Raw genomic sequence first — 22,780 nt, 5'->3', positions numbered from 1 at the left:
TGAAGGACACTGCTTTTTAAAAACAGCTTCACTACCACATAGTTCTCCCTTTCAAAGCAAACAATTTGGTGGCTTTTAGTCTATGCACAGAGATATGCCACTATCACCACAGCCAATTTTAGAACATTTTCTCCACCCTAAAGTAAAACCCCACACTACTTAGCTATCACCCCCATCCTCAACTCCCAGGCCCAGGCAGCCCCACTAATGAAAGACCCTGTTAACTGCGGCATTAGGTTCTGGCAGTCTTCCTGTTGGGACATTTGGATTGTTAAACCAGAAAGAGTCCCAAAGTGGTGAAGATTATTTTGCTACTGTTTTGTGTGTGTGTGTGTTTTAAGCCACTAAAATGAGATTAGTCCCCAGGGAAGATGAGAGGTATCCCTGAAGACATTTAGATCATGATTCACAGTGCCGATCGCTGCTGTGAGCAACTGCAAAAATTTCATCTCGTTGGCATTTGCTCTTTAGCCAGAAAGCTTCCAGGCAGCTGTACAGCTACCCATCTTTGCCATTTTATAACCAAAACGGTATCCACAGTATGTGACGGAAAAGATGTTAAGACAAAAGCATGTGCACACGTGTGTGTGTGCACACATGCACACATGTATGCACACCATCAGATATTTTCTGAGCCCTGCTATGTGCTCTGGGGAACAAAGAAATGGCTAAGATTTTGAGGATTCTGCTAGGACAGAGGTAGGAGTTACCATGAGTAACAGTCATGGTTATAGAAGCTCATCCTTGATGACTTACCATGTGCCAAGTCCGCATGCTTCACATATATTAACTCAGTAACTCAGCCACACTTGTGAAGTAGGTGAGTAACTCCTACTTTGTTGTGGTTTAGTTGCTAAGTTGTGTCCGACTCTTTGTGACCCCAAGGACTGCAGCCTGCTAAGCTCCTCTGTCCATGGGATTCTCCAGGCAAGAACACTGAAGTGGGATGCCATTTAGTTCTCTAGGGGATCTTCCCGAATCAGGGATCGAACCTGTGTCTCCTGCATGGCAGGTGAATTCTTTACCACTGTGCCACCTGGGAAGCCCTATTCTTACTTTACCGATAAGGAAACTGAGGCCCTGAGAGGTTAGGCAGTTGCATCATGTCACAGAGTTGGTCAAGGGTGGAAATGGGATTTAATTCTGGCACCCAAGCCTCTGAGTCTGGGCTGTACTGGGACCAGGTTAGGGCTTTGGGAGATGAAGTCCTAAAGTGGTCCCAGGTCTTGAAGCCCTTCCACAAGCCCATGTGTCTGGGTATGATCGGTCTTATCTTCTGCCCTATATTCACATTTGCCCCTAGTCTCAGGGTCTGGTTATTGCTGTGTGCTGTGCCTGGGGTGCATCCCCCTGCCCCCCCCCCCGCCTGACTCTGTCTCATCCTCAGACCTCATCTTCCGTGTGGCCTCGCTGCTCCGTCCACTGCAGATCTCTCCCACCCACGAGTTACTCCATCCGTGTTCACCCTGATTCCTTCTGCAGTACCAGGGAGCACAGTGTGTGATGAGCTTGGTGGCTGACCTGTTCCTTGTCTGTCTCGCCACCATTCTGTAGGGTCTTTAGGAATGGGACCTGCAGCCTTGTCCACTGTTGAGTGTCCAGGGGACTTGTGAGGCACCTGTCCTCGGAACAGACTAGCTGAATGAGGGGAGGAGGTGGAGCTACATTCTCTTGCAGGGGAGGGGGAGGCAGTGTGTGAGCTGGGCCCGGAGGGGCAGATGGCATCCCAGCAGGAAGAGCTGGTAGAGAGGAGCGCAGCCCCTGGAGGAAGGGGCAGGAAGGCATTGCATTTGAGGAGCTGATACGGATCCATGTGGTGGGAGCCTTTGGCATGTCTTGTGCAGGGCTCTTCGGTCTCAGCCTCGACATGGGCTAGATCCTTCTTTTTGTGGGGCTGCCCTTGAAATGTGGGATGTTCAGCCCCATCCCTGGCCCCCGTCTACTGGATGCCAGAAGCACCATCCCCCTCCCAGTGTGATGGATGGAAATCATCCCTGGTTTAGAGCCACTGGTCTAATGGGAACAGTAATCAGTGCAGCTGGAAGAGTTTCAGGCAATGTTTTAGCTCCAGGTGCCAGCAGGAGCGAGGATCCACTGACATCTTCATTTATCCTTTCACCAAATGTTTACTGAATGCCTCCCACCTGCCAGGAACCATGCGATGCATGCAGACAGTGTGCTGGAAAGAGAAAGCAAATGTGGCCGGTTTCTCATGGAGACTGGAAGGCGGTGGCCCTTTAGCAAGGGAGTGTGGTGATCAGGGTGAGCATTTCAGGAAGAGTCTGGTGGTGGTGACTGGCTGAGCCGGTGCAGAGTGGGGAGTCCTGCACGGAGCTGTCCCCCGGGTGGGAAGGATGAAGACCTCACCTGCCGTGGTGGCGCTGTCGGTTAATGCCGAGTTAATTTTCTTCCTAGTCCAGGGGAGAGATGTGGCCCCTGTAGTCCCAATTTATTTTTTTGTATTATTTTGAGTCAGTTAACAGGAGTCACAGCATTGAATTCTTAAATATTCTGATAATGCGGTGATGTGTTATACTGATAGGAACCTTGTGAATCAGACCGCCTGTTCTCAGACTTTTTTTCTTTTTTCTCTAATTTTTCATTTTTGACCATGCTGGGTCTTCATTGCTGTGAGGGCTTTTCTCTAGTTGCAGCTGGCGGGGGTGACCCTGTAGAGGCGGGGTGTGGGCCCCGCTTTGTGGAGGCTTCTCTCGTTGTAGCGCACAGGCTTAGCTGCTCTGCGGCGTATGGAATCTTCCCTTAACCAGGGATGGAAACCGTGACCCCCACCTTGGCAGACAGACTCTCAACCACTGGACCACCAGGGACGCCCAAGCTCTCAGATTTTTTTTAACCACTGTCTTGTGATTTTAACTGTCTTCCAAAAGTCACACTACATTTAGAGTATGAGACTTTCATTTATAAAAAGGAAATTCAAGGGACTTCCCTGGTGGTCCAGTGGCTAAGACTCCACACTCCCAATGCAGGGGGCCTGGATTCAATCCCTGATCAGGGAACTAGATCCCACATGCTGCAACTAAGAGTTCACATGTCACAAATAAAAGACCCTGCGTGCCACCACTGAGAGCAGCCAGATAAATAAATGGAAAAAAAAATTAAATCCAGAAAGCTATCTGTCATTGTATTTCATCTTGAATTATTTGGGGTTGCCTGTAAAATAGCAGGTTTAGCACATCATGAAAACATAAATTATTAGAGTATCAGGTATTAGTGACATGACTGATTCCTGTAGGCCTTTTCCTAGTTGGATGATTCTTTTTGCTTTTGGGGGTGCATTTATTATGGTTACTAATTGATTAACTGGTAAGAATGAAAAGATCAATAAAATTTCTAATTCTAGGTATGTATATTAAAAGGACAGCTTTCATTAACAGTTGACAAATATGCCCCAAAAGCTTAATAAAAACGAGAGGAAATATGTTGGCAGAGGCAAATCCAAGAAGACATTTAGTTTGTGATATTGATGTGCAAAATGTAAAGAAGGACTGCATTTTGAATACCTGTCTTTCAGTCAGGATACTGGCACATAAACAGAATCTCATAGGAAGGAAGGATTCTTGGTAGGGAATTGTGTGAATTTTAAAAGGTGTTTAAGATTCTTTGTGTAGAGTCTATTTGCACTTAATAATGCTCAAAGGAGACTTGCAGGCCTTTCCTGACCATGCTTTAATACCACCCAGAATCATTTTTATCCCTCGATTTTGAAAAAAAACTGCTTCTATGGCAGCCTCTGTCTATTAGCAGAAATTTGTAATTGGCCAAATGTTGTTACTCTGTATACGATGGATGAATCAGGTCTGATGGATTAACCAGGTTTCTCTCCAAGGTGTGTTTATCCTTTAAGAAGTATTTTTAAATCAATTTTTAAACTTTGATGTAGGCTCTGGTAACATTCTAAATTATGGCAGTTTATCTTGGTAGCTTGGAGCTTGTCTGTTTCTGGCTTGTCATTTGAGCAGAGCTTAGCACTCCCAGCCGGATGAGTCTTCTTTGTAATTTCACCATTGTGATCACCTGCCCTGAAGTCAGGGCTCCGTGGCATAATCGGCCTGGTTCTGCCCCTCACCCCTTGTTAGTCTCGAGCAAGTTATTTACCCTTGACCTCGTGAGCCTCCTCTTCTGTACCGCTAAGCAAAATGGAAGGGTTACCATAGATAAGGGCTTCTTATCCCACATGGCTTCAGGGACCAGGTGGTGAATGGGGCCGGGTGTGTACCGTGGTGAATTCCAGAGCTTTTACCCCAGTAAAAGGGCAGTTACTGCTCAGTCCCTGCCATTCATTGGCACAACCCATTTGGGCCTGTTGTGGCCAGATTTTCCATGAGAATCCAGGAAGCCAGGTGTATATATGAAACTCACACGCTTAAACTGTTGGCAACAAATTCAGAATTTTATAAACACTGCGTGGGCCAAACAGAACACATCTGCTAGGCAGATCACATCCAGAGACCTGGAGTGTGTTATCTCCAGAGGAGATTACCAGTTAGCATCCTACAGAAGAAAGAAGTTCTGGGCCCCAGCCTGTCGCCCTGAATCAGCCCTCTGCTGTTGGCAGGGTCTGTGTACTTCACAGCTTCCTGGGGAAGAGCTCTGGGCCTTGCCAGCATTGGCTTTGTGTACTGCCTTCTAGTTCACCAAGATGTGCCATTTAAAGGAAACTCTTTGGAGACAAAAATGTCTGTATGGAGGTGGGCAGCTTGCAGGCAGCCCAGGGAACATTGCATCTTTTTCATGCGTGGCTCTCCTCTCCAGGCCAGCCCAGAGATTCTGAACAGTAGAAGCCACTGCTCATAAACTGTGTAACCTTGAACTTGAGCCATGATTAAGCTCTCGAGACAGGCCTCAGTATTCCCCACTTGGATGCTTGAAGTAACTCCGAGAATCCCTCCAGCACAATTTCCAGTTTTTTGGGGGGAAAGGTGGGCTTGTAGGAGATAAGCCTTCAGCCTTTATAGGATGTTGTTGTTGTAGTCGCTGAGTCGTGTCAAACTCTTTTATGACCCCATGGACTATAGCCCGCCAAGATCCTCTGCCCTTGGAATTTCCCAGGCAAGAATACTGGAGTGGGTTGACATTTCCTCCTCCAGGGGATCTTCCTGACCCAGGGATCAAACTCTAGTCTCCAGTGGCTCCTGCATTGGAGGCAGATTCTTTACCACTGAGCCACCTGGGAAAGGAAAAAAAAAAAAAGCTATCTATAGCAGTAGATAGCTAATATATCATCTCTTTGAATTTGTCTAAAAAATTAATATTGAGGGGACTTCCTTGGTGGTCCAGTAGCTAAGACTCTGCTCCCAATGCAGGGGACCTGGGTTCAATCCCTGGTCAGGGAACTAGATCCCACATGCAGCAACTAAAGATCTCAAGTGCTGCTATGAAGATTGAAGATCCCACATGTCAAGCTAAGACCTGGCACAGCCAAATAAATAAACATAAATATTTTAAAACTTAATATTGAAAAAATTAAATTCACTGTAGACATTCATGTGTGTGTGCTAAGTCCCTTCAATTGCGTCCGACTTTTTGTGACCCCATGGATCCCTTCCAGACTCCTCTGTCCTTGGGATTCTCCAGGCAAGAATACTGGAGTGGGTTGCTGTGCCCGCCTCCAGGGGATCTTCCCGACCCAGGGATTGAACCCACGTCTCTTAAGCCTCCTGCATTGGTAGAAGGTTCTTTACCTCTAGCGCCACCTGTGAAGTGTGTAGACATTCATAGCAGATGTAAGTGTTTTAGTTAAATGAATGTATGCATTACTGTGTCTTAACACTAAGAACTGTATAGGTGTTATTCACAGGTTTGTGTCAAATGTTTCACAAGATTACAGCCTTGTTTTGGTACCATCAGGGTCAGAAATGAGATCTTAATCAACTCATTTTATTCTTTAATCCATTCATTCTAAAGTACTTAGTTTGTCTCAAAGTTTGGTCTTACCATAGTCATCAATTAGAGTTCCCGACTGCATACTTGTATCAAATTTGGGCAAAGAAAGTACCCTGTCTGTTGTGCTTTTGAAAACACACATTTGTGTAGTACACACACAGTTTTCTAATGGGTGTTTTCATTGTCTGCATTGATGTCGTGTGAAAGTCTGAAGTGTCAGATCTCACTAATTAGTAATGAATTCCCCGATTAAGTTCTTACCTTGAATCTTGGAATTCTTATAAGGAATATTGAATTGGTTTTGAAAGGTGACTTAAAGGAAGAAATGATTAGGTAGTAATGGATAAGATGGAGAAATGTTTAGGACCAAATACCTGAGCTGGTATAAGATGGCATCACCAACTCAACGGACATGAATTTGAGCAAACTCCAGGAGATAGTGCTGGACAGAGGAGCCTGGCGTGCTTCAGTCCATGGGGGTCACAAAGAGTCGGACATGACTTAGCGAGTGAACAAGAACAACCTGAGCTGGACATAAGCAGGACGTCAGAATGAATAGGAAAATATGCAAAACAAAACCAAAGCGAAACAACCCGTAACCACTAACAACAACAACAAAATCCCTCCAAGACATTATTTCAATTTAGGGAAACAATTGCTTTCCATCTGTTTGATATAAAACACGTTCACGCCAGTGCTTTTTTCACAGTTGGATTCACATAAAATCACCTGGGGGTTTGTTAAAGCGCAGATTCTAGGTCTGGGGTGGCAGGCTTTCCCACGGGCTCCGGGGGATGGTGATGTTGCTGGTCAGTGGACCAGGCCTCGAGGACCGAGGCGGAGGCTCAGCCCCGCCCCCTGTGCCTGAGTGCAGCCGGCATCTCCACACTACTCTCTGCTGATCCTCACCTTCTCCCTCAGTCTCCACTTCCAGGTATTTCTGCTCCTTCATTTGGGTTGTCAGGCGTTTACCAGGCTGTCTCACACTTAGGCTCTTTCGGACTAGGAAAATTTTTTTAAATGAAGTGTTTTTTAAAAAATATAACTATTTATTTTAATTGGAGGCTAATTACTTTACAGTATTGTATTGGTTTTGCCATACGTTGACATGAATCAGCCATGGATTTACATGTGTTCCCCATCCCGATCCCCCCTCCCACCTCCCTCCCCATCCCATCCCTCTGGGTCATCCCAGTGCACCAGCCCCGAGCACCCTGTCTCATGCATCGGACCTGGACTGGCGATCTGTTTCACATATGGTAATATACAAGTTTCGATGCCATTCTCCCAAACCGTCCCACCCTCGCCCTCTCCCACAGAGTCCAAAAGACTGTTCTATACATCTGTGTCTCTTTTACTGTCTCATATACAGGGTTATTGTTACCATCCTTCTAAATTCCATATATGTGTTAGTATACTGTATTGATGTTTTTCTTTTCTTTTTTTTAATTTTGTTTATTTTGGGTCTTTGGTGCTGCACATGGACTTTCTCTAGTTGGAGTGAACCGGTTTCTCATTGTGGAGGTTTTCTCTTGTTGCAGAGCACATTTAGGCTCTTTCGGACTAGGAAATTTTTTTAAAATTAAGCGTGTTTTTTAAAGTTTTATTTATTTATTTTGGGTCTTTGGTGCTGCACGTGGACTTTCTCTAGTTGCAGGGAGCCGGCTTCTCATTGTGGCGGTTTCTCTTGTTGGCTCTGGGACACACGGGCTTCAGTAGTGGTGGCTCTTGGGCTTAGTTGCCTCAAGGCCTGTGGGATCTTCCCGGACCAGGGATCAAACTCCTGTCTCCTGCATTGGCAGGTGGATTCTTAACAGCTGGAACACCAGGAAAGCCTCCCATAAGCGTTTTTTAAAGCCCTGATTGTATATCAGGGAGCTTTAGGGACAGACCTCACTGTATCCAGACTTCGACGGTTTCAGCTGGCAGAACAGTGCTTTCCAGGATTCTAAAGAAAGAAGCTGGTCTGTTCTGGGTGTGTGGGGTCGGGGGGCAGACATTTGCTCTGCCCTGGAAGGGAGGCGTTGTAAGCTCTCCCAGGCTCTTGTAGGTGTCAGCCAACTAATACCTGAGCCCTGTCCTGGGGGTAACTCTTGACTTTGGTGAAGTAACTTAATGCAGATGTTAAGAATTTGCTTTCCTAATATAAAAATCTGCCCTTCTGAGGGGGCAGGGAAGGCCTAAGTTTACAAAAGATTCTTCCATCTAGTACTAAGCCTTACCAGCCTCAAGTATCTTTAATTCAGCCTTGATTAAAATCGACACCAAAGACCACGCAGACTTCTGTGGCAGGAACTTTAAGAGGCTCCAGGTGCTTCTGAGAACGCAGAGCCCTGAATCAACAGATTGCCTTTATTAGAAGGATAAGGTTGATGGAACAGTGACATGTGAGTTGTCCTTTATTTTAGATCAAATCTGTTTATTTTGCGCCTTGACATCATAAATTTGAGATTCTAAGTTTTTATTAAGTAAACGAGTAATAATGAAAGATTTAATACCTCCAAAGACTACTGGCTTTCCAGGACTATGACTATTTGTCATAGAAAACTATGTTTGTTAAAATGTTACTGTAGAAAACTGTTTATAAATTTTATTTGTTGTAGCAGATTGATTTATGCCCCAGCCTTCAGATGACGATCATCCCCCTCCCTGTTTAATCTATCCAGTTTAAACCGCTTTGCAAACTGCCTCAGAAACAGAAAAAGCAGTGAAAAGCATTCATCAGCACAAAAAGGTTACTAGTTAAGTAAAATGAATGAACAGTGCTAACAATGAACTTTAAAACACAAGTCAGAATCTCAGTTTTTTTCCACGACACCAACCTTCAGCTTGCGAAGAAGTGTTGCTGACTCCTTCCTGGACCTCTAAGTCTGATCTGTGTAATAGGTATTTTTAAAGTTAATTTTATTATTTTTCTTATTGGCTGCACTGGGTCTTTGTTGCTGCTCTCGGGCCTTCTCTAGATACGGCGAGTGGGTGCTTCTCTCTAGTTGTGGTGCGCAGACTTCTCTTTGCGGTGGCTTCTCTTGTTGCAGAGCTCTGGGGTGCACAGGCTTCAGCAGTTGCAGCACGTGGGCTCAATAGTTCCGGTTCCCAGACTCTACAGCACAGGCTCAACCGCTGTGGCAAACGGGCTTAGTTGCTCTGTCGCATGTGGGATCTTCCCGGACCAGGGATCCCCTGCCTTGGCAGGTGGATTCTTAGCCACTGGGCCACCAGGGAAGCCCTGATGTGTGCTAACAAGTTACCCAGGAACTTGGCAGTTTGAGGCAACTAAGTCACGTTATTTCCTATTTCCCATCAGAAATCTTGGGTGCAACCTAGCCGTGTCCTTCTGCTGCAGGGTCTCGGGAGAACTCTGTCAAGCGTCACCTGGGGTGTGGTCTCATCCAAAAGCTCGCCCAGGGCGAATCCTCTTCCAGAAGCACCCACGTGCCTGTGGCAGGTTTCAATCCCTTTCAGGTGCTGCATGGGGAGGCCTCGGGTCTTCCAAGGGTGTTGGCCAGAGACCTCCCTCAGTCCCTTGCCACGTTTGGGCTACTCATCATGGGAGCCTTTTCCCTTCAGGACATGCGCTCCGAGAGAGAGTGAGGGAGAGCAAGCAAGATGGAAGTCAGGGTCTTTTGTTTTGTTTTGTTTTCGCTTAGTGTCTCTCCTTTTCAGAACTACTGCATTGAGGCGTGAAGACATGTGAAAAGCTGTACATATTCAGTGCGTCCAACTCAGAGCTGGGGGATAACTTTACACCTGTGAAACCGTCACTCCCATAGACATCTATCATAAACGTGCATCTCCTCCTGAAGTTCCTTCCTGCCCACTTTATTTTGTTGTTTTTGTTATTGTGTGTGTGTGTGATGATGGCACTTAAGATCTACCTTCTTAGCAAATTTTAAGTCTCCAATACAGTGTTGTTAACTGTAGGCACCATCCTGTTTGGAAGATAGAACTTATTTATCTTGCATAACTGAAACTTTTTTGTTGTTTGGTCACTAAGTCCTGTCCGTGTCTTTGTGACCCCATGAACTGCAGCACGCCAGGCTTCCCTGTCCTTCACTATCTCCTGGAGTTTGCTCAAACCCAAGTCAGACATGCTGTCCAACCATCTCATCCTCTGTCATCCCCTTCTCCTGTTGCCTTTAATCTTTCCCAGCATCAGGGTCTTTTCCAATGAATCAGCTCTTTGCGTCAGGTGGCCAAAGTATTGGAGCTTATCACCTCCCTGTTTTTCTCATTCCCCACCCCCAGCCCCTGGAAACCACCATTCTACTCTCTGCTTCTATGAACTTGACTATTTTGGATTCCACATATAAGTGAGATCATGCACTATTTGTCTTTCTGTGTCTGGCTTCTTGCATTTAGCGTAGTGTCCTCCAGGTCCATCTATATTGTCCCAAATGGCAGGGTTTCCTTTCTTAGGGCTGAATAATATTCCCCCTTGTGTAAACACCACATTTTCTTTGTCCATTTGTCCATCAAGGAGCATTTAGGTTGTTTTCATAGCATACCCCAGGATATGCATACAGTCTCTGGAGGCTCATCCCATAACTGTATTCTGCTTATTAGAGGCAAGTCAGTCGCTAAGCAGGTCTAGATCCAGCCCACAGTCAAGGGGAGGAGATCACACAGGATGTGAATATCAGGAGTCAGGGGTCTTTGGGAACATTCTGGATTCATTCTGCCACGAGTAGTAAGGGCTCAATGAATGTGAGTCAAATTTGTGGTAGTGTTGAGCTGCTGTCCTTGGCAATGGGATGCACACAACAGGGTTTCATAGTCCTTGTTCAGACTGAGTTCAGGCCGGTGGTGATTTGACTAAACAGCTAGGATTCTGAGCCGTAGGTCAGGAACCGGCAGATTAGCACACATGTACAGTTTGTTCTGGCAAGTAGGTGTAGGTAGTTTTGTTTGTTTACATGCTTGTCTTCTTAAGCTCTAGAAAAGGAGGAAGAAAAGGAAGGGAGACCTAAAGCCTGAGACCCACTCTTGAGGTGATAGTAAGCTAGGCATGGTGGGTGGGAGGGTGACCGTGGAATTTTAAAAGCTTGTGTGCGACATCTGGATCTCAGCTTAAATGACACCACCTCTCTGTGCATCCAATTTAAATTAGCCATTGTGTGCTGGGCCAAGTCGATTCAGTCATGTCCAACTCTTTGTGACCCTGTGGACTGTAGCCCACCAGGCTCCTCTGTCCATGGGATTTCCCAGGCAAGAGTGCTGGAGTGGGTTGACATGCCCTCCCTAGGGGATCTTCCCAATCCAGGGATCAAACTCTTATCTCTTACATCTCCTGCATTGGCAGGTAGATTCTTTGCCACTTGTGCCACCTTCCCCATTACTCCTCTGCAGAGCCCTTAGCACCCTCCGGCTACCCTCTCTGTGTGTGTCCTTATTTGCTATCTCTCCTGAGAACGAAGCTCAAGAGAGCCGGGACCTCACCTGTGTTGGTCCTCTCGTGTGTCGTCAGCACATCACACAGGGCCTGTGTGGGCTTTCAGTAAATATCGAGTAAATAAGTGAGATGAACACAGAGATGTGAAATGATTCCAGGGGGCTTTCTGGAAATTCTAGTATCCTCTTGACCTCCAGAGCAAATGCCATTTATGCAGCTCACCTGCAAAATATAGTCATTTGTTTAAAAGAAGAAGACAGTCTCAAGGTCACAGGGCAGTTCTGTCCTTGCAGCTGATGGCCGGTGGCCGTCAGGCAAGTCGTGTCACCTCTCTGGGCCGAGGATAAAATCTGGGCTGATGAGTGAGTGAATGTATTTAGGCTGCTCTGTCCCCAGAGCCCATTTGGGCAGAGGAGGCTACGTGTTTCCAACATTGGTCTGCCATGTGTGATTTTGTTTGAAGGAAGGATTCTGTGGCCAAAGAGATGTTTGAAGCCACAGTTTGAAACCTCTGTGCCCACTGATGGGCATTCCAGCTCTGCAAACGCAGACACTGCTGGCAGATTAGGGTAGAGGCCTGTGGCCCCCACGGCTTTAGCAAAACCAGTAGGCAGGGCAGTCTGATAACTTACCTTCGGGTGATATAAGTGCTTTCCAGGAACACAAGGAATTAAAGATTCTGGTTCCCCCACCCTGACTCACAGCCTCACACCTCACCTATGCCCACCTCACGCTGCCTTGAAAATGTTAGCGTCTTTTTTTTTTTCCCCCACATTGACTAAGATTTCATTTTTGGCACTGCCTTTCCAACCAGATAGCCAGAGCTTCTGAACTCCAAGTTTTGTAATTAAATTTCTGTCACATCCCTTGAAACAGCGCAAATTGTGCCATTAAGCCTTGTGTAAAAGATTTGACAGCACTTCACCTAGTCATTTAAACATAATACTTCTGGCAACTTTCAATTTGCAGTATTTTAAATTCTAATTAAAAAACTATTGAACATTAATATGCTCTATACAGCATGCTGTGATACCTCTGTGCTTCATCTTGGCCATCTAGTTTTTAAAGAAACAGCTTGGTTGCGTGACTGTTAACAGCCCACGTGGTTTTTTTTTTTTTCTCCCAGCCTTTGGGAATCACCGGGTCCCAGGCATAATTAGTATAAATCAAAATCCTCTGGCTGATGACAGGAAAATGGTATGTTTGAACAGCAGCTTATTAAAATGACCTACTTAATTTAAGAAAAATATTGTATCCACTCACGGGATAACCTGGATGCTTTCCCTGACAGATTTTATAATATTTCTTCTCTCCTTTTCTTTCTTTTTCTTTTTAAGAAAAGGAAAGGGAATGGAAAGGCCCGTTCTACTTCATCCAAGGTGCAGACCCCCAGTTTGGACTGATGAAGGCCTGGGCCACTGGGGACTGTGACAACGGAGGTGATGAGTGGGAACAGGAGATCCGTCTGGCTGAGCAAGCAGTACAGGCCATCAACAAACTGAACCCCAAGCCCAAATTCTTTGTTCTGTGCGGGGACCTCGTCCACGCCATGCCAGGTAAGACTCGGGCTGTCGCTGTGATCTTATCTCCTCCCTAAAAAAAAAATCTCTCTTAAAAGACATCTCTGCTCAGTAACGACTCATTCCTTTCTCTTCACAGTGGTTGCAGGGTCGTCAAACATCAGAAAATACACACTCATTTTAGTTTTAGAATATGGCAAGGTTAATCACAGTAATAAGGCAGAGCCTCGGTTCTGATTATCTGTGCTTCCTATGAAAGATGGAACAGATTCCCACGTGTCACCTTTCTTCACTTACAAGAGACAAACTTGAATTGCTTTCAGATCCCACATCCATAAACATGATCTTCTCCTTTCGTTTCCCTCTTTCTTATGCTTTTATTTCTCCTGTCTTGTTCGTGCTTTTTCAGTTTCAAATGACAAGCTGACTTGAACTGGATTAATTTTTTTTTTAAGTTTGTGTTACCTTGCACGTGTGCTAAGTTGCTTCAGTCATGTCTGACTCTTTGCGACACTATAGACTGGAGCCTATCAGGCTCCCCTGTCCATGGGATTCTCCAGGCAAGAATACTGGAGTGGGTTGCCTCGCCCTTCTCCAGGGGGTTGTTACTTTCTGGTACTGTAAAGTGCAGGGGCACATTTGGGCTTCAGGAATGGCTGGATCCAGGGGCTCAGAAGTTGCTATCAGGCCTCCGTCTCTTCCTCGCTCAGCCCTGCTTTCTCTGAGTTTAATTCATTCTCCTGCAGGCACTCTCTAGGTAGTGGTTCCTGGGAGCTCTAGATTTATGTCCTTCTAACTGAAACCACAGCAGAAAGAAAGTGCCTTGTTCTTGATGGCCCAGTCAAAGTTCCAGACCAATGTCCATCCAGCTCACACAGCCCCATGAAGCCAGGATGTGGGAGCGGTTCCACGGCAGCCAAGTAGTCAGAAGAATAGGATGGTTCCCCTCCTTGAGGGGAGATACTAGGGATGTGAACATAGCAGATGCCTTCTAGAACTCTCCTCCTTTTTAAATTTCCCTTTCCTACTCTGACATCATTCTCTCCAGGCAAGGATAAAACCCAGTGAGCAAGTATGAATAAGCAAGTGGAAACCACCCCTGCTCGTCTGGGAGGCAGAGAAGGCACCTCTGATCACTCTCATATTTGTCCTGGTCTCGGCTTAACGAACAGAGTTGACCCAAAGACCATTGCAGAAAATGCTGCAGCTGCTGTGGGTGTTTGTTTTGGCTAATGTTACCTTGTAAACCCAGACTCTTTGAGTCTTGCTATGATTTACTTATTCATTATTATTATTTTCTTTTTGGTCACACCATGTAGCATGTGGGACCTTATTACCCTGGCCAGGGATTAAACTTGTGCCACCTACAGTGAAAGCGCAGAGTCTTAACCACTGGACCTCCAGGGAAGTCCCCAAGTCCTGCTGTGATGTCTGGTGCCTTTAGAAGCTGAGGCCGTCTATAGCAAGCCCGGGTGCCTTCGTTCCTCTCCACCAGGGCTCTCTTATCCGGCAGCCTACCTACCCAGAGCAATCCAGGGTGACCGTGTGAGGATGGAAGAGAGGCTGCCCAGAATCACTCTCCCTGAAGTCCAGGGAGTGTGGCCAGCAGGGAGAACCCTCAGATCATCACACATTCTCCATTGGCTCATGTTTTACACAAAGTCACGATTGTGGACATACTCACTTCCTTGACTCCCCCTGGAAAACCCAGTGATGTCATCCCTGGAGAAGCAGCCTGTCCTGCTCTTTGTTGTTCTTGTTTAGTTGCTAAGTCGTGTCCAACTCTTTGCAACCCCATGAACTGTAGTGCGCCAGACTCCTCTGTCCTCCACTATCTCCCGGAGTTTGCTCAAACTCATGCCCATTGAGTTGGTGGTGCTATCTTACCGTCTCATACCTTATTGCCCCCTTCTGTTGCCTTCAGCCTTTCCCAGCATCAGGGTCTTTTCCAGTTAGTCAGCTCTTCACATCAGGTGGCCAAAGGATTGGAAAAGCTTCAACTTCAGCATCAGTCCTTCCAATAAATATTCAGGACTGATTTCCTTTAGGATTACTGGTTTGATCTCCTTACAGTCCAAGGGACTCTCAAGAGTCTTTTCCAACACCCCAGTTCAAAAGCATCTATTCTTCAGCGATCAGCCTTGCTTATGGGCCAACTCTCACATCCATACATGACTACTGGAAAAACCATAGCTTTGACCATACAGATCTCTGTCGAGGGTGATGTCTTTGCTTTTTAATATGCTGTCTAGGTTTGTCATAGCTTTCCTTCTAAGGAGCAAGCGTCTTTTAATTTCATGGCTACAGTCACTGGATGGAAAAGGGGCATGACAAGACAGTGGACCAAGGCCTGTGTTAGGGCTCACGTGGCCCAGAAGCCAGCTCCATATCTGCCCCTGATGCACTGGGGACCCTTGGCCAGACCCCTTACCTTATTATTTTTAAACCTTATTTTAGTTGTTATTTTTGGCTGCGCTGCGTCTTTGTTGCTGCATGCGGGCTTTCTCTACTTACAGTGAGCGGGGGCTAATCTCTACTTACAGTCTGCGGGTTTCTCTCTTCACAGAGCATGGGCTCTAGGCATGCAGGCTCAGTAATTGTAGCAGACGGGCTTTGTTGTCCTGAGGTGTGCGGGGATCTTACCAGACCAGGGATCAAATCCGTGTGCCCTGTGTTGGCAGGAGGATTCTTAACCACTTGACCACCAGGGAAGTCCCCTGCTCACCTCCTTAGAGCCTCAGTTTCTGAGTCCAGAACTTACTGATGGCAGTTAGAATCTGAACCCTCAACAGTCTGGGGCAACCCAGCACAGGGCAGAGACTCTCTATCTCCTGTGCATGCGAGCATCTCAGCAGCTTGGTACAGAAATGCGTTCTCAGGATGGTGCTGAGTTTTGTAGAGAGGTAAGACTCTTAGCTGCCAATGAACTTGACCACCCTTGGTGACTCTTGGCTGAGGGTTCCCCTGTGCTGAGATCGTACAGGTCCAAAGTGACCACAGAGCACCCCAGTTTCAAAAGGAATTAGAAATCACAGCAGGACTCAAGAGTCTTAGTTTACAAGGTAAATGCCACTTCCAAATGGTCTGATTTGCAGTCAGCTGGTTTGTCTGGGCCCATTTGGCCCGATATATAATGTAGCATCAGCTTGAGCTCTCAGTCCGGACCACACCGTGAGCCAACTTCTGCTTTTATTGGACACTTGAAACAGATTCCAAATTTACTGCTTTTCTGTCCAGTGTTTTTTTTTTCCTTTGAAAATAGAATATTATGAGACTCACTGGGATTATATAACATGTTCTTGTGGATGTTTACTGACTTTTCTGAATTATGTTAATGTATTCACTCTTTTCAAAATAAGTTTTAAAATAAAAGCATTCTATGTGATTACGTTGCTTCTTAAATAAAGTATACTGAATATAAGTAAATGTAAAGATAGAATTTTTATGGTCAACCCTACCAGTTGGTCAGAAGACCTCGAAAATGTAAACTGGGAAACTTTTGAGAACTGGTTTTATATTCAGTGTGACCCGAGGAGAATTTGTGTCTGTTTTGAAGATTTGGACTATTCTGTGGAATTGTAACTGAGCCAGTGAAAGGACTGTAACTGTTCTGAATATTGTGGTCTGAGGCTTAAACAGAATGTTTTTGAAACTCATTACCATTTTTTTGCATTTAATTGCATTTTTTAATATGCAGTTGGTGGCTTTCCCCTCATTTAGCTCGTACACAGGGGCAGACACTAGAAAAGTAATTATTTGCTTTGACCGCTTAGCACCATTGTTAATTATCAAATGCATATATTAATAGGCAAGTAAAATCAGAGAACATACTTTTAATTCTACCATAAATATTATCTTGGGCCAAGTAGTTTTAAGTTCAAGTCAGAGAAAAAAAACTTTACAAGTAATGGCTTTTTCTAATGGAAGTCCTAATATGTTTTTTCATTCTAAATATCCATCATAATATCCATTCATATGCAGACATTTATTGTCTGCAAACTAAGTACCAGTTATAGCACTATGACGCTGTGAATGCAATAGTTAGAAATGAGAGACAAGCCCTTCCAAGGAGCTTGGAGTCTAGCAACGAAAGTGCAAAACCCAGGATGGTTAAGAGGTACTGTTGGTGCCAAGACCTGCAGGAAAAAGCCTAAGAAATGCTGGATGAAGCCCATTTAGTTTTGAAACATGTTTTCCTTCTGCTGGCATCTTTTAGGTTATCTTGGTATTTTTCTTATTTTATAAAGCTTCTCTGTGGGATAAACCACATTATAAGTAGCAAATGAAGACCTGTACCAATATTGAGACCATTGATTTTTCAGTCCTTCACTCTTGAGGCCAGGGTGACTTTCTCTGGCCCTCCTGACGTGGAGGCATTGACCTGCTGATGCAGTCCCCAGGAGCCTCGTTAAGTTTCAGCAGTTACTGTGAGAAGCCGACAAATGGGGTTGTGATGATACCATTAAAGCACAGGAGAGTCCCTCTAGCCTTTGGAACCACTTGTTATTAACACACGTGTCTGTCCCTGTTTGGTAACAAGGGCTCTAACCAAAGAAACAGATAATGGGGAGGAATTCTTCCCTCAGTACAGAGCCTCCTTGAAGAGTTCTTTGTTTACTGACCTTCACTGGGACAGCTGTTACATGATGTCATTTGGGCAGCTGTTACATGATGTCTCTTCATTGATTCAGCCTCCGAAGTCCTCTGTGACATTTTTATATAATGAGGCAGGCCTGTGTTGTTGTTGTTTAGTTGCTCGGTCATGTCTGACTCTTTGCCACCCCATGGACTACAGCACGCCAGGCTTCCCTGTCCTCAGCATCTCCCGGAGTTTGCTCAAACACGTGTCCATTGAGTCAGTGATGCCATCCAACTGTCTCGTCCTCTGTTGTCCCCTTCTCCTCCTGTTTTCAATCTTTCTCAGCATCAGGGTGTTTTCTAATGAGTTGGGTCTTCACATCGTGTGGCCAAAGTATTGAAGCTTCAGCTTCAGCTTCAGTCCTACCAATGAATATTCAGGACTGATTTCCTTTAGGATTGACTGGTTTGATCTCCTTGAAGTTCAGGTGACTCCAAAGAGTGTTCTCCAACACCACAGTTCAAAAGCTTCAATTCTTCAGTGCTCAGGTTTCTTTATGGTCCAACTCTCACATCCATACATGACTACTGGAAAAACCATTGCTTGGCCTATACAGACCTGTGCTGGAAAAGTTATGTCTCTGCTTTTTAATATGCTGTCTAGGTTTATCATAGCTTTTCTTCCAAGGAGCAAGTGTCTTTTAATTTTGTGGCTGCAGTCACCATCTGCAGTGATTTTGGAGCCCAAAAAAATAAAGTCTGTCACTATTTTCATTGTTTCCCCATCTATTTGCCATGAAGTGTTGGGACCGGATGCCCTGATCTCCTTTTTTTGAATGTTGAGTCTTAAGTCAGCTTTTTCACTATTGTCTTTCAGCCTGCCTTAGCATTAGTTTAATAAATGCTATACTACTTTCCCAGGTGGCTCAGTGGTAAAGAATCCACCTGCCAAGGCAGGAGACGCAGGAGACCCAGGTTTAATCCCCGGGTTGAGAAGATTCCCTGGAGAAGGAAGTGGCAATCCACTCTATTATTCTTGCCTGGGAAATCCCATGGACAGAAGAGCCTGGCGGGGCTACAGTCCATGGGGTCACAAAGAGTCAGATACAACTGAGCACACAGCACACTCTGCCTGGTATTGCTATTTTAAAGTTTGAAAAACTAGATTTGGGGACTTCCCTGGCAGTCCAGTGTTTAGGGCTCTACTCTTCCAATGCAGGGGCACTGATTCCATCCCTGGTTGAGGAAGTGGGATCCTACATGTCACACAGCCAAAAAAAAAAAAAAAAAAACCCAAACAAACAAAAAACAACTCTTAATTTTCAAATCAGCTCTGGCCCAAAGCATTTTGTATAAGAATATGTGAACTTGCAGTGTTCATCTTTCGGAATTTATAGTTAAAGCAACCTTTCATCGCTAGAAACAGAACGCTCTTCCTTCCCTCCCTTTTAAGGTCATCTCCCAAGTTCACCTTTGCACACCCATTGCACAGTGGCCACATTTTATTTTCAAAGTTAAAAGTGTTCCCAGGCAATTTATATTTGAAGTTGAGGGGCCATTCCTGTTGGGACCAGAGCGACTGAATATGAAAATGAAATTGAATTTGGAAATGATTCTGACAAATTGAAAGAGAGGGTCTGTGCACAAAGATGATGTTTGCTGCAGGTAACTGCAGGATAATCCACTTAGGTGGAAAAGTCTTTACTTCAAGGTAGAGATGACTGGGTCTCTGCAGATACGGCTGTGAACGGCTGGAGAGTAGAGGGACCAGCAGCGTGGTGATTAGGAGTGGGAGACACTGTGCAAGTGAACAGCAGAGCTGCTGACACGTGGGATTGCGGTTTCCCACGAGAGCTGGAAGATTCTGTTTCATCTGGTTTGGTAGTCCCTCACCTTTTTAGGGGCTTCCCTGGTGGCTCAGATGGTAAAGAATCCACCTGCAATGCAGGGGACCCAGGTTCGATCCCTGGGTCGGGAAGATCCCCTGGAGAAGGGAATGGCTACCCACTCCAGTGCTCTTGCCTGGAGAATTCCGTGGACAGTAGAGCTTGGCAGGCTACAGTCCATGAGGTTGCAAAGAATCGGATATGACTGTGCAACTAATATACACAGACACACATACCCCCACCCACCCACCTGCCCCTCTCTTAAATTAGATGTGAAGGGCTGGGCCGAGGTCCAGATACAAGTAGCCCTGGCCAAATGACCATCAGGATTCCTTCCCCATGGAAGATCTCTGATTCTTTGATGAATGGGCGGAACTGGGAAATAAAGCAAGATGGAATGCTTTGGCGTGCTGGGCATCAGGGAAAGAATAAGTCATTTGTCCTCCAGTCGTTCACACTGTCCAGAAAGGCTGGTGTTCATTTTTCCCCAGCTGGGCAGGCGCAAACACGTGAATGTAATTCTGGTACAAGACAGACTGTGATAAGTAAAGCCTCAGAGGCACACTTTGGAAAACCAAAGCCAGGATTAAGGCTGTGGCCGGGAAAAGGCTTTATCGCCTCCTTCCAACCTCTACAGTTCACCTTCCCCCAAGCCAAGTTCTCTGTTCCTAAAGGGTAGCAGATGTGTATATGCGCTGGTGTGTATTTTTATCTAACACCAAACACTGTGGGTATGTGAAGGGTGTGAATTGAATGAACGCAGGTCAAGTGAATCACTGTATGTTTCCCAGAGGCCTTAGCAAAGCTGGCACATGGTAGGTACCGGGTACCAGTTTCTGGATTAGATGAGTAATCAGTTCACTTATCCTACACATCTCTACTGAATGCTTGCTCTGAAGCAGGCACTGTTCTGGATGCCTGTGCTACATCAGTGAATAAAACAGACAAAAGCCTGTGCTTGACCTAGAAATAAGGAATAGGGACACATGGAAACATGAAGTTTTTATTATTTTTGATCATTCTCATCTTTTGTAGGATTGAAACTCAGGTAGCTGTGGATCTGTTTTATTGTTATTTTATTAGATTTTTAAATTACACAAGTAATATGGGGTTTCCCAGGTGGCGTAGTGGTAAAGAATCCACCTGCCAATGCAGGAACTGCAGGAGACGTGGGTTTGATCTCTGGGTTGGGAAGATCCTCTGGAGTAGGAAATGGCAACCCACTCTAGTATTCTTGTCTGGAAAATTCCATGGACAGAGGAGCCTGTCGGGCTACAGTCCATGAGGTCACAGAGTCGGACACAGCTGAGTGACTGGTAACACACAAACAACATGTGAATATGTTCTTTCTGTCAAGATTTAAAATCTATAATGTATCTATGAGTATAATAAACTGTGTAACCCCCACCTAGATCCATCCGTTGAGGGTCACCATAGTTGAAAGTATGTATGTTTTTGAACAACCTGGTCTTATGTAAATGTCATCATTCTGTACATACTGTTCAGTGCCTTGCTTTTTCCCCAAGAGAATCCTTTTACGTTGATACACAGAGGCTTATGTCAGGCTTTTAATAACTGCATTGCATTCCATGCAATTCCATTGCACTCCTCTCTCCTCTCAATTCTCCCCTGGAGTGATCATCTTAACAGTGCTGCCAGCAGAGGTTCTTCTTGTGTGCTCAGGTCAGCTGTTCTTTAGGCTTGAAGTCAAAAGAGATCGGCTGGTTTGAGACCTGCTCCAGCACTTGCAGTGTGTGAACACCAGGCAGTTGGCTCTGCAGTTCCCAGGAGGACCCCTCTCAGGGATTAGCCACACTTTCTTCTGTAGCATCTCTTCTGTGCAACATTATCTCTGCCCGCACTGCCTACCACACCCTAGATACTCAGAAAGTTTCCACTGGACGGAAGCCCTCTTGTTCCTGTCACAGTAGGATTTTTTCCCGTTGTTGTTTTTTAAAAGAAGCTCAGTTAACTCATGTTTAGTTCCCCGGCTGTATAATTAGCCTTGTGTTGTTATATTTATGTGCCTATACCAGGCTCTAAGAAATGCCATGATTTAAAGGCAGTTTACCATATGACTTAATAGAAGCATTACAGGGGGGTTCTATTTTGGATGCAGGAAAGTGCTGCGTCTTGCTGGAAATAGCACCAGGCCCTGGGCTGGGCTGGGCTGCCGACCTCAACTCTTCTGGTAGGTTGTATGCAGGCTGAACATTTGACGGTGGTGACCTGGAGCAGTCAGCCAGCCCAGGACTCCCGGGATCCTTCGTGTCCATTATCAGTGCTGCTGAAAAATCCAGGCAATCAGCGGCAATGCCTTCCTTCTGCTGGAGCTGACTGAAAGTGGTTTAAGCTAATCGACCTAATATTACTCATTAGCAAACTGAGAGCATCACTTGCAAAGTTATTTCTGATGCTGTGTGTGGCCTGAAGCAGTGTGATCATCCTCCCACCCCTGCCATAGTCTCCACGGGGCCTCATGGCAGAGGCACTGTGCCTGCTGCCAGAGTCAGGACATCTCAGCCTGTGCTGTGCCCAGACCCCTTTGGCAGCTTGGTGAAGCCTCGGGGATCACCTCTTACAGTAGTGTTCTAAGTGCATAGAATAGAATGCATGGAATTTCACAGAAACCAATTATTTTGAAATACAGTCATCAAGATATTTTAAAATTTATTTGCTAGAGAAATATATGCCACTTTGTTGATCTCTTGTTACAGAACGCAGTCTAATGGCAAGGTTAATAACTACCATACTTTTCAAAGTGGTGCTGGCTTAAGCAGTGTTTCGAGGTATTGTTAACAACTGTAATAGGATATGAAAAGCCCTCGTGATTTCTGTTGGTTTCAGAGTCACAGGAGCATGAATACCTCTGTGGTTTTCTGCCTGATGTCATGGTAGGAGGAAATGCTGAATTTCGGTTAGAGGTCAGTGGAAATGTATTTTTTTTCCCATGTAGGTGCACAGATCCCTGTGGACCCCAGATTGAGCCCTTGTCCGTGTATACTCGTGGACACCCTCTTGTCTGACTAGTCGTGTAATTGACCAAAGTATAAACTCAATGGCAGAAACTGTACCTTTAATTAAGGGCTACAACACTTCTTAGTTGTAGCTAGGAAAATGTGGACATTTGATTAGTCCTTGAAATGAAATGAGCTGAATAACAAGAGCTAGTTAACAGTCATCTTTTGATCAAGGGGGAGAAAAAAACCAAAACCCTTTCATATGCTTTCTCTCCAGTGTTTGGATCAAAAACTGAAATTGAGAGAGTCTTGTCTTGCTTGCTTGTTTGTTCCAGGAGGCATTTGAGAAGGCTTAAAGCGGACAGAAACAGATAATGGGAAAATATAAGGAAGGAACAACCAATCAGGACCAGAGAAGATATAAGTTCACATAGGAAGTCAGGGCTGGAGGGAGGGAGGCAGGTCCTCCGGGAGAAGTGGGTTCGATCCCTGGAAGATCTCAGGAAGATCCCCTGGGGAAGGGAATGGCAACTCACTCCAGGA

General features: G+C 45.4%; 1 protein-coding gene across 1 annotated transcript in view; it reads left to right on the top strand.

Moving 5' to 3' along the window:
* The window catches only part of CPPED1 (calcineurin like phosphoesterase domain containing 1), a 135,435-nt gene that overhangs the window by 14,544 nt on the left and 98,111 nt on the right, over nucleotides 1–22,780 (top strand). The window contains exon 2 of the mRNA XM_061152863.1: nucleotides 12,631–12,849. Within this exon, the coding sequence (XP_061008846.1) occupies nucleotides 12,631–12,849 (219 nt within the window). The remainder of the gene's footprint in view (nucleotides 1–12,630; nucleotides 12,850–22,780) is intronic.

Source organism: Dama dama, chromosome 10 (genome assembly GCF_033118175.1).
Source record: "Dama dama isolate Ldn47 chromosome 10, ASM3311817v1, whole genome shotgun sequence".
In the NCBI taxonomy this organism is placed as follows: Eukaryota; Metazoa; Chordata; class Mammalia; order Artiodactyla; family Cervidae; genus Dama; species Dama dama.
The sequence above is the reverse complement of the archived record's forward strand: the minus strand, read 5'-3'. Positions and strand labels throughout refer to the sequence as shown.